At 44.0% G+C, this 11157-nt stretch overlaps 1 protein-coding gene across 1 annotated transcript; it reads left to right on the top strand.

Moving 5' to 3' along the window:
• Positions 1-7981: 7981 nt before the first annotated feature.
• LOC130297973 (DNA damage-regulated autophagy modulator protein 1-like) lies at positions 7982-9104 on the top strand. The gene is made up of 2 exons (XM_056550849.1): positions 7982-8271; positions 8358-9104. Exons 1-2 carry the CDS (start codon positions 8147-8149, stop codon positions 8956-8958), a joined length of 726 nt encoding a protein of 241 aa, XP_056406824.1. The 5' UTR covers positions 7982-8146; the 3' UTR covers positions 8959-9104.
• Positions 9105-11157: the final 2053 nt, after the last annotated feature.

The following is an 11157-nucleotide window of genomic DNA, read 5'->3' as shown; positions in this document are numbered from 1 at the left end:
TTGCCGAAGGACAGAACTTTTGGGCTACAGGCCCCTTTCAATAACTCCCCTCAAGTCTTGCAGGACTGGGTCTCTGAACATCGCAGGAGAATCAAAGAAGCCCGAGACATTGTGGAGAAAAAATGGGCGAAGCCCAGGGCCGACAGCAAAAAAAGTCGGCATGCCTCGGCTTAACCCCTGCAGCTGGGAGACAAAGTTTGGCTCAGGAAATTCCCAAGAACTCATGAGCTGGATTCTCTATGGGAAACAGAACCCTATACTATTACTGCAATTCCTTATCCCGACACAGATGTGTATGAGATACAGAAAAAAGGGTTTGAGCCACAGGTGGTCCACCAAAACCGAATAAAAGTGTGCTTGAAGGAAGACTTACCGGGACCCCCTCCTCCTCCACTTCTCCCTACTCCTCCTCCAGCCAGGCCAGCCCGGGAATATGTACCAGGAGAAGGAATTCATCCCAGTATGGACGTTCCTTTATTCTCTTCTCACCAACCTGTCATGTTTTGGGGTATGCCATGTTCAGCTGCAAGCCAGCCGCCCCTTGTTGCTCCACCTAGCCAGCCTCCACTGGTTGCTCCGCCCAGCCAGCTACCAATAGCTGCTCCATCCAGTCAGCCACCATTGGTTGCTTCCCCCAGCACCAGTCCTGCTCCTGTGGCTACTCCAAGTCCTGCTACACCTTCTCTACCTGACTTCAGAGAATCTCCCAGTCCAACCGAAGATGTTGCTCCTGTGTCCAGCCTTCAAGCTGGTCCCTCGGGGACTGAAGTTTCCGCAGAATCTCTATGTGAAGAGACTCCTGCCAGCCCGGGGGGGATGTTGCGAGAGTCTCAAAGGACTACTCGGGGTGAACTACCCTTAAGGTATTAAGACTAACTTTTAAGCAGTACGTGCACACATAGTACCTCAAATAGCTCACTCAAATGTACTTATCTCAGTCTTCTTCAATACACAAAGTAAAATATAAATATGTCTCACACTCAAGAAACACTTTAGGAATTGTAGCCTATTGAAATTCTATTCCTGCCACTGTTAGGTACACTAATCTCTCTTTTCTTTATTACGTGTATGAAATGCTCTACCTGGCCAGTAGATGCTTTTGAGTGCTAAAATTAAACACATATTTCTAAAGGTAACCTAGGTAAGGGTATACTGTTGTGTTCTAGAGGTAAGAAGCGTGTAGCCAATAGACCCTGGTGGCTAAACTTATTGGTAGATAGCCTCAGGCAAGCCAATATAACTTTTGTGTACTAACAGGTGACTCATCGTGGCAAAACAAAAGAAAATGTGGTGAGTTTTCAAAAATGTCTAGACAGCTTGAGACTAAATGTATAGAGAGCTCTGTATAAAAATCCAGGGAGCTTGAGACTAAATGTTAGACAGCTTCATCCAATGTCTAGTGAGCTTTAGTGTTGCTCACGAATATTCGCAATTCGAATATTATTCGCGAATATCGCATATTCGCGAATTCGCGAATTTCGCGAATATAGCGCTATATATTCGTAATTACGAATATTCGTTTTTTTTTTTGTTGTTTTTTTTTCACAGTACACATCACAGTGATCACCCCTCTCTGCTTCCAGCTTGTGTGGTGTAAAGAAGGCTGTAATACTACTGTGTGAGACTGGCGGGCGAAAATTCGCATATGCGAAAATGCGTGTATGTGAAAATTAGCATATGCGAATTTTCGCATATGCGAATTTTGTATATGCTAATATTCAAATATGTTAATTTTCGCATACGCGAATTTACGCATATGCGAAAATAAAACGAGAATATGCGAATATTCGCGAATATATGACGAATATTCGTCCATATATTCGCGAATATTCGCGAATTCGAATATGGCCTATGCCGCTCAACACTAGTGAGCTTTATCAACGTCTAGTTAGCCTCATAAATGTATAGAAAGAGCTATAAAGATGTCTAAGGAGCTAGAGACTAAATGTTAGATAGCTTCATAATTGTTTAGTAAGAATACTAGGCAAATTAAAAGAAAATGTTGTCAGGATGTATAGACTGTTTAATAATTCTGTCCTTGTTCTAGTCCCTCTGCCTTAGGGGACAGGAGTCGGGGTCTACTTGTTTTAAGTAAGGGGGTTTGTGGTGTCCTGGCACGTATTTCATACTGTGCCTTGTTTGGGGGGGCCCCAAAGTCACAGTCCCTGTCAGGGTCCGCTTCCCTAGTTATATCCTAGTCACCCCTTAGTAAGTTAACTCCATAAGGACACATGACGTACTGGAACGTCATGTGTCCGCTCCCGATCTATAATAGCGGGTCGGGCCGTGGCTAATAGCGCACGGCATTGATCGCGGTGCCGCGCGCTATTAATCCTTTAGACTCGGCGTTCAAAGTTGAACGCCGCGTCTAAAGTGAAAGTGAAAGTATGCCGGTTAGCTCAGTGGGCTGTTCAGGATAGCCGCGGCGAAATCGCGGCATCCCGAACAGCTTACAGGACAGCAGGAGGCTCCCTACCTGCCTCCTCGCTGTCCGATCGCCGAATGACTGCTCAGTGCCCGAGATCAAGGCATGAGCAGTCAAGCGGCAGAATCATCGATCACTGGTTTCCTATGAGAAACCAGTGATCAATGTAATAGATCAGTGTGTGCAGTGTTATAGGTCCCTATGGGAGCTATAACACTGCAAAAAAAAAGTGGGGAAAAAAAGTGAATAAAGATCATTTAACCCCTTCCCTATTAAAAGTTTGAATCGCCCCCCTTTTCCCATAAAAAAAAAACACTGTGTAAATAAAAATAAACATATATGGTATCGCCGCGTGCAGAAATATCTGAATTATAAAAATATATCGTTAATTAAACCGCATGGTCAATGGTGTACGTGCAAAAAAATTCCTAAATACAAAATAGTGAATTTTTGGTCACTTTTTATATCATGAAAAAATGAATAAAAAGTGATCAATAAGTCCTATCAATGCAAAAATAGGGGTCAGAAGATGATAATTTTAAACGCATTAATTTTCCTGCATGTACCATATTTATCGGCGTATAACACGCACTTTTAAAACTTACATTTAAGGCAACAAGTCTTCCTGCGTGTTATACGCCGATAAGTCTTCTGGTCCCTTATTTAAAGCGGCCGCAGCAGCGTCTGCTTGTTAAGTATTAACAGCACGACCGTAGCTACTTTAAATCAGTGACCAGCGGTGTCTCCTCCCCGCACTGTCACTTGTTTTCTCCCGCACTATCCACAGGTACTGGTGTGGTGGATAGTGCGGGAGATGCTGATTAAAATGAGCCCTACCTTGTCCGGATCTGCGCTACCTTTTAATTAGCGTCTCCCGCACTATCCACCAGTTCCTGTGGATAGTGCAGGAGAAAACAAGTGAGTTTTACTTTTCATTTTCCCTCCCTCCCCCCTCCCTCATCATTCCCCCTTTCCCTGCTTTTTATAGTTTTGTTTATTTTCCTTACCTGTCTGCGCTTCGGCAGGTCAGGTCAGGCGGAGGGTCTTGCGGGGTCAGTGAAGCAGATGAGTTACGTCCTCTGCCGACTTCTCTGTGCGGCATCACTTTATTTCCTGTAGTCGCCGCCGAAAAGTGACCTCCGTGATGCCGTGCAGAGGAGCCGGGAGAGGACGTAACTCATCTGCTTCACTGACCCCGCAAGACAGCCGAAGTGCAGACAAGTAAGGAAAGGGGAAGAGTGGTCTTCAACCTGTGGACCTCCAGATGTTGCAAAACTACAACTCCCAGCATGCCCGGACAGCAGCTGGCTGTCCGGGCATGCTGGGAGTTGTAGTTTTGCAACATCTGGAGGTCCGCAGGTTGAAGACCACTGAATGCCATAGGAGGAACATGATGGGGGAATAATGAGACGGGGAAATGATGAGGGGGGGATGAGACAGGGGGAAATGATGAGAGGGAAGAATGATGGGGGATGAGACAGGGGGAAATGATGGGGGGATGAGGGGGGATGAGACAGGGGGAAATGATGAGGGGGGATGATGGGGGGATGAGACAGGGGGAAATGATGAGGGGGGGGGGGTGATGGGGGGATGAGGCAGGGGGAAATGATGGGGGGGATGAGACAGGGGGAAATGATGGGGGGGATAAGGGGGGATGAGACAGGGGGAAATGATGAGAGGGGGGATGATGGGGAGAAGAGGGGGGAAATGATGAGGGGGGATAAGACGGGGAAATGATGAGGGGGGGATGAGACAGGGGGAAATGATGAGACAGGGTGGGGGATGATGAGGGGGGAATGATGAGACATGGGGAGATGATGAGATATGGGGGGTGGCGATGAGAGGGGTAAATGTGGCACAGGAACTGATAAAAGGGAAGGAATGATGTGGCACTGGAGGGGACGGGACCAAACTGAGGTGCAGAAGAAAACGAAGTTGGGGAGATGATGTGGCATTTAGTCCAAGTCATTTATTTTACATTTTATTTTTTTTACTTAAATTTCCCTGTTAAAATGGGGGTGCGTGTTATACACCGATAAATACGGTAGTTATGACTTTTTCCAGAAGTACGACAAAATCAAACCTATATAAGTAGGGTATCATTTTAATCGTATGGACCTACAGAATAAAGATAAGGTGTTATTTTTACCAAAAAATGTACTACGTAGAAACGGAAGCCACCAAAAGTTACAAAACAGCGGGTTTTTCTTCAATTTTGTCTCACAATGATTTTTTTTTCCATTTCACCGTAGATTTTTGGGCAAAATGACTGACGTAATTAAAAAGTAGAATAGGTGGCGCAAAAAATAAGCCATCATATGGATTTTTAGGTGCAAAATTGAAAGAGTTATTATTTTTTTAAAGGCAAGGAGGAAAAAACGAAATTGCAAAAACTGAAAAACCCTCGGTCCTTAACCCCTTAAGGACTCAGCCCATTTTGGCCTTAAGGACTCAGACAATTTAATTTTTACGTTTTCATTTTTTCCTCCTCGCCTTCTAAAAATCATAACTCTTTTATATTTTCATCCACAGACTAGTATGAGGGCTTGTTTTTTGCGCGACCAGTTGTTCTTTGTAATGACATCACTCATTATATCATAAAATGTATGGCGCAACCAAAAAACACTATTTTTGTGGGGAAATTAAAACAAAAAACGCAATTTTGCTAATTTTGGAAGGTTTCGTTTTCACGCCGTACAATTTCTGGTAAAAATGAAGTGTGTTCTTTATTCTGAGGGTCAATACAGTTAAAATGATACCCATTATTATATACTTTTACATTATTGTTGCGCTTAAAAAAAATCACAAACTTTTTAACCAAATTAGTACGTTTATAATCCCTTTATTTTGATGACCTCTAACTTTTTTATTTTTCCGTATAAGCGGCGGTATGGGTGCTCATTTTTTGCGCCATGATCTGTACTTTTTTTTATACCACATTTGCATATAAAAAACTTTTAATACATTTTTTATAATTTTTTTTAATACAATGTATTAAAAAAGTAGGAATTTTGGACTTTTTTTTTTTTTTTTGTTCACGCCGTTCACCGTACGGGATCATTGACATTTTATTTTAATAGTTCGGACATTTACGCACGCGGCGATACCAAATATGTCTATAAAAAATTTTTTTTACGCTTTTTGGGGGTAAAATAGGAAAAAACTGACGTTTTACTTTTTTATTGGGGGAGGGGATTTTTCACTTTTTTTTACTGTTACTTTTACATTTTTTTACATTTTTTTTTACACTTGAATAGTCCCCATAGGGGACTATTCATAGCAATACCATGATTGCTAATACTGATCTGTTCTATGTATAGGACATAGAACAGATCAGTGTTTTCGGTCATCTTCTGCTCTGGTCTGCTCGATCACAGACCAGAGCAGGAGACGCCGGGAGCCGGACGGAGGAAGGAGAGGGGACCTCCGTCCGGCGTTCTGAATGATCGGATCCCCGCAGCAGCGCTGCGGGCGATCCGATCGTTCATTTAAATCGCGCACTGCCACAGATGCCGGGATCTGTATTGATCCCGCACCTGAGGGGTTAATGGCGGACGCCCGCGAGATCGCGGGCGTCGGCCATTGCCGGCGGGTCCCTGGCTGCGATCAGCAGCCGGAATCAGCCGCGCATGACACGGGCATCGCTCCGATGCCCGCGGTTATGCACAGGACGTAAATGTACGTCCTGGTGCGTTAAGTACCACCTCACCAGGACGTACATTTACGTCCTGCGTCCTTAAGGGGTTAAATAAAAGAATTTTTCCAATGTGTTTTTTTTAATGAATTTTCAGGGTTAGTAGTGGAAGCTTGTCTTATTGACTGAATCCATTACTAAGCCAGGGCTTAGCGCTAGCCCCAAAAACAGCTAGCGCTAACCCCCAATTATTACCCCGGTACCCACCGCCACAGGGGTGCCGGGAAGAGCCGGTACCAACAGGCCCGGAGCGTCAAAAATGGCGCTCCTGGGCCTAGGCGGTAACAGGCTGGCGTTATTTAGGCTGGGGAGGGCCAGTAACAATGGTCCCCGCCCACCCTGGTAACGTCAGGCTGTTGCTGTTTGGATGGTATTGTGCTGAGAATGAAAATACGGGGAACCCTATACGTTTTTTTTTTGTTTTTATTTAAATAGTTGTAGTTCTGTAACATCTGTCCCTTTTGAAAATTGCTTCTCTACTTTGAAGCCCTCTAATTTAAAAAAAAAAAGCAAAAATATGTCCATTTTATGATGCCAACATAAAGTGAACATATTGTACTTGTGAAGAAAAATAAAATTTATTGTGAATATCAATTTTCCTTACAAGTAGAGAGCTTCAAAGTTAGAAAAATGCAAAATTTTAAAAATTTTAATTAAATTTGGGGATTTTTCACCAAAAAAGGATGCAAGTAACGCAAAAATTTACCACCAAAATAAAATAGAATATGTCACGAAAAAACAATCTCAGAATCAGAATATTCGGTAAAAGTTTTTTCGCGTTATTAATTCGTAAAGTGACGGTGGTCAGAATTGCGAAAAAGGGCCCAGTCCTTAAGGTGAAAAAGGGTTGCGTCCTTAAGGGGTTAAGAAACACCTTATTTTCTGTCCGCCAATACAAAATTCTATAATAGTGCCCCTCCCGAGACTAAACTCTGGATCCGCCCCTGGTTGTGGTTAAACTTTACTTTCATGGAAAAGTTTCTGAGTTGCCCATAGCAACCAATCAGATTGCTTCCTTCATTTTTCAGAGGCCTTTTCAAAAATGAAAGAAGCAATCTGATTGGTTGCTATGGGCAACAGCACAACTCTTTATCTGCACTGGTTTTGCTGAATCTCCCCCAGAGAGGAAGATTTATCAAAACCCAAAACCTGTCCAGAGGAAAAGTTTCTGAGTTGCCCATAGCAACCAATCAGATCGCTTCTTTAATTTTTCATAGGCTTTTTCAAGAATAAAAGAAGCAATCTGATTGGTTGCTATGGGCATCTCAGCAGCTTTTCCACTGGACAGGTTTTGATAAATCTCTCTCTATGGGGGAGATTCATCAAAACCTGTGTAGAGGAAAAGTTATGCAGTTGCCCATAGCAACCAATCAGATTGCTTCTTTTATTCTTGAAAAAGCCTATGAAAAATTAAAGAAGCAATCTGATTGGTTGCTTTGGGCAACTCAGAAACTTTTCCAGAAATGGAGGATGCTAACTTTTTGTATCTTATATGGAATTATTCCTATATTCATACATTTTGGAATCATCGATGTTATTGAAAAAAGGTATAACATTAAGATCGAACGAGACCCTTAGAGGCTTATCCTTGGAGATGTCGGGGAGTCTATATATAAGAAAAGTTTAATTAGGCTATTTCCTTATGCAAAGTTGCTGTCCGGGCATGCTGGGAGTTGTGGTTTTGCAGCGGTTGGGGGTTCACAGCTTAGAGACCACTGCTATAGAGGGTGCAAATGTATCCGAGCCCTGGAACTCAAATAATGTGAAATATGAGATGATCAAAATGGAGCCCCTGCACTAATTACTTGGGTTCTGGGGTCTGTAAGGTCCATAGTAGAAACATCAGGTTCTGTCCATAGCAGATACTAAATCATGGCAGCTCTAAGAAACAAGCAGTCATCGTGACATCAGACATGTGATGTCATAGACAGCTGGAGTCCTGACATTCCACTGACAGCCGCCCGAGCCTTCATTCTGTAGATTGTTACAGTGCGATTAGCAACTTCTATTTCTTCTTCTTGACTGAGATGGAGCTAAAAGGTTTGGGGTTCGTCCCCCTTCTGTTGGCGTTTTGGTGTGCGGCCTGGCTTGCCACCAGCTACATCGTGACGGTCGTCCTCGGCCATGCCGCCTCGCCACTGATGCACATCAGGTAAGATAAACAAGCACAAGATTCTTATTTCATGGGTTGGGAGTGAGGAAATATCCACAATAACATTGGTTTCTTTTCCTTCACAGTGACGTGGGAAATTTCTTTCCCGAAAACATATTATTCAGAATTGGTTTCATAGGGACGTCCATTGGCACTTTGGTACTAACCTTTCTTATTTATAAGTATATGGTTATGCATACTGAAGAGTTCAGGGGTCATCAGGTCCTGATCCAGAGGATCCTGCTGGCCATTGTGTGGGCCTCCTGTTTTGGTACAGCTGTTATGCATGTATTGTCCCCCGAAGAATATCCCAGGATACACTTTGTCAGCACGATAATTTCCATTACATGTGAAGCCTTATACTACCTTGGGCAGTCCATCCAGATGTATAAATTACCAGGAGCAAACAAAGTCATCCACCATAGTAGATGCACCTGCTGTGGCCTGGCTTTTACCTGCGCAATTTTCTACTTTGGATATAAAACATTACAGGAATTATTCTATGATGATGAAGACTGGGACGAGATCCGTGAAATCACCACCATAATCATCGAGTGGGTGATGCTTCTACTGATCCTGATAAACATCGTGACCTATTATTCCACCATGCAGAGGTTAATGTTAACCGTCTCCAGGAACAGCTGCAAACTCTCTCTTAGAGTAAGAATTGATGACTTCGGGGTGTAGACCACCACGTGGGCCATCAAGTGGACTTCTGGGAGAGATACTGCACAGGACACGGAAAAACCATAAAAAAAAATAATATGAGCTGGTAATATTACCTATACAAAAAAAATAATATGAGCTGGTGATATTACCTATACAAAAAAAATAAAAAACATAAAAGAAAAATATTGGTGTGTGATGTGTAATACCTACCGTATATACTCGAGTATAAGCCGAGTTTTTCAGCACCATTTTTCTTGCTTAAAACGCCCCCCTCGGCTTATACTCGAGTGATCTCTCCGCCTGTCAATCCCTTTTCAGTGGTCTTCAACCTGCGGACCTCCAGATGTTGTAAAACTACAACTCCCAGCATGCCCAGACAGCCATCGGCTGTCTGGGCATGCTGGGTGTTGTAGTTTTGAAACATCTGGAGGTCCGCAGGTTGAAGACCACTTCGGCCTTCGTCATCATCCAGGCCCCCCCCCCCCCTCTTTTGTTTTGTACTCACCTCCCCCAGTTAGGGTGAGCTGGTCCGGGCCATCTATGCTGCAGGGACCATCCGGTGGGGAGGGATAGTCATTCCGGGCTGTCTATTTTCACCGGAGGGCCCTCTTCATGCGCAACGTCCCTGTGCGTCGTCGTCAAGGCAACATCACTAGGACCAGCTCACCCTAACTTCCTGCCGAGGGGAGGTGAGTACAAAACAAAAAGGCCACAGTGGTCTTCAACCTGCGGACCTCCAGAGGTTTCAAAACTACAACTCCCAGCATGCCCGGACAGCCGATAGCTGTCTGGGTATGCTGGGAGTTGTGGTTCTGCAACATCTGGAGGTCCGCAGGTTGAAGACCACTGATGAAGGGATTGACAGGCGGTGATGATGAAAGGGAGGGGGATGATGATTAAGGGGGGGGTGATGATGAAGGCCGCAGTGGTCTTCAACCTGCGGACCTCCAGAGGTTTCAAAACAACAACTCCCAGCATACATTCATTTATTTATTTTTATTTTTTTGGGGGTGAAATTAGGGGCCTCGGCTTATATTCGGGTCGGTTTATACTCGAGTATATACGTTACAAAACCAGAATCATTATAACCTCCCTCTGCATTACCCTGTTTATTATTTTCCAAGCAAGCACTTTGTTCTAATTCGTCCACTCTCTGGCGTGCTCCTTGTATAAGGGGTTTGGGATACACTTTTTGTTTAAAACGATCCTCCAGGTTACATAGTTAGTTACATAGTTACATAGTTAGTACGGTCGAAAAAAGACATATGTCCATCAAGTTCAACCAGGGAATTAAGGGGTAGGGGTGTGGGGCGATATTGGGGAAGGGATGGGATTTTATAATTCTGCATAAGCATTAATCTTATTTTGTTCCAGGAATGTATCTAATCCTGTTTTAAAGCTGTTAATTGTTCCTGCTGTGACCAGTTCCTGAGGTAGACCGTTCCATAAATTCACAGTCCTCACGGTAAAGAAGGCGTGTCGCCCCTTGAGACTAAACTTTTTCTTCTCCAGACGGAGGGAGTGCCCCCTCGTCCTTTGGGGGGGTTTAACCTGGAACAGTTTTTCTCCATATTTTTTGTATGGGCCATTAATATACTTATATACGTTTATCATATCCCCCCTTAAACGTCTCTTCTCAAGACTAAACAATTGTAACTCCTTTAATCGCTCCTCATAGCTTAGATGTTCCATGCCCCAGGTTATCTAGTTGTTGCTGGCATTTTTGTGTGGAAGAACAATTCCTCCGGATTCTTTTCATTTGACCGAATGGAATGTTCTTCTTCCATTGTTTCCGATGGCAACTGTTAAAGTCGAGGTAGTTCCTTAAAATAGGTGTCAGTATGCAAACAGCCATCCGGAATATAGATATTTAAATCCAGGAACTCAAATTTTTGGGGGGACTGATGCAGCTCTGCCTTTGGCAATCTCTGGCTCTGCCATAGCGCTTTTTTTGAAGGGGCGTGTCGGCTGCCGCTTCGTCTGGTGGTCAACACGCGCTGGTGGTCATCTGGCCAGCGAGCCAGGGCCCCGTACAGGAGATCGCGGGGGCCCCTCAGTGGTCAGACCCCCCCCCCCCCCCGCAATCTGAAACTTATCCCCTACCCTTGGGATAGGGGATGTTTTTCAGCACTGAACTACTCCTTTAACCTCTTAAGGACGCAGGGCGTATGGATACGCCCTGCATTCCGAGTCCTTAAGGACGCAGGGCGTATCCAT

Source organism: Hyla sarda, assembly GCF_029499605.1.
Source record: "Hyla sarda isolate aHylSar1 chromosome 1 unlocalized genomic scaffold, aHylSar1.hap1 SUPER_1_unloc_13, whole genome shotgun sequence".
Lineage (NCBI taxonomy): Eukaryota > Metazoa > Chordata > Amphibia > Anura > Hylidae > Hyla > Hyla sarda.
The sequence above is the reverse complement of the archived record's forward strand: the minus strand, read 5'-3'. Positions and strand labels throughout refer to the sequence as shown.

Coding starts and splice junctions, on each gene's coding strand:
- LOC130297973 (XM_056550849.1), top strand. CDS start 8,147: ATGGAGCTAAAAGGTTTGGGGTTCGTCCCCCTTCTGTTGGCGTTTTGG. Junction 8,272..8,357: donor TCGCCACTGATGCACATCAG/GTAAGATAAACA, acceptor TTTCCTTCACAG/TGACGTGGGAAATTTCTTTC.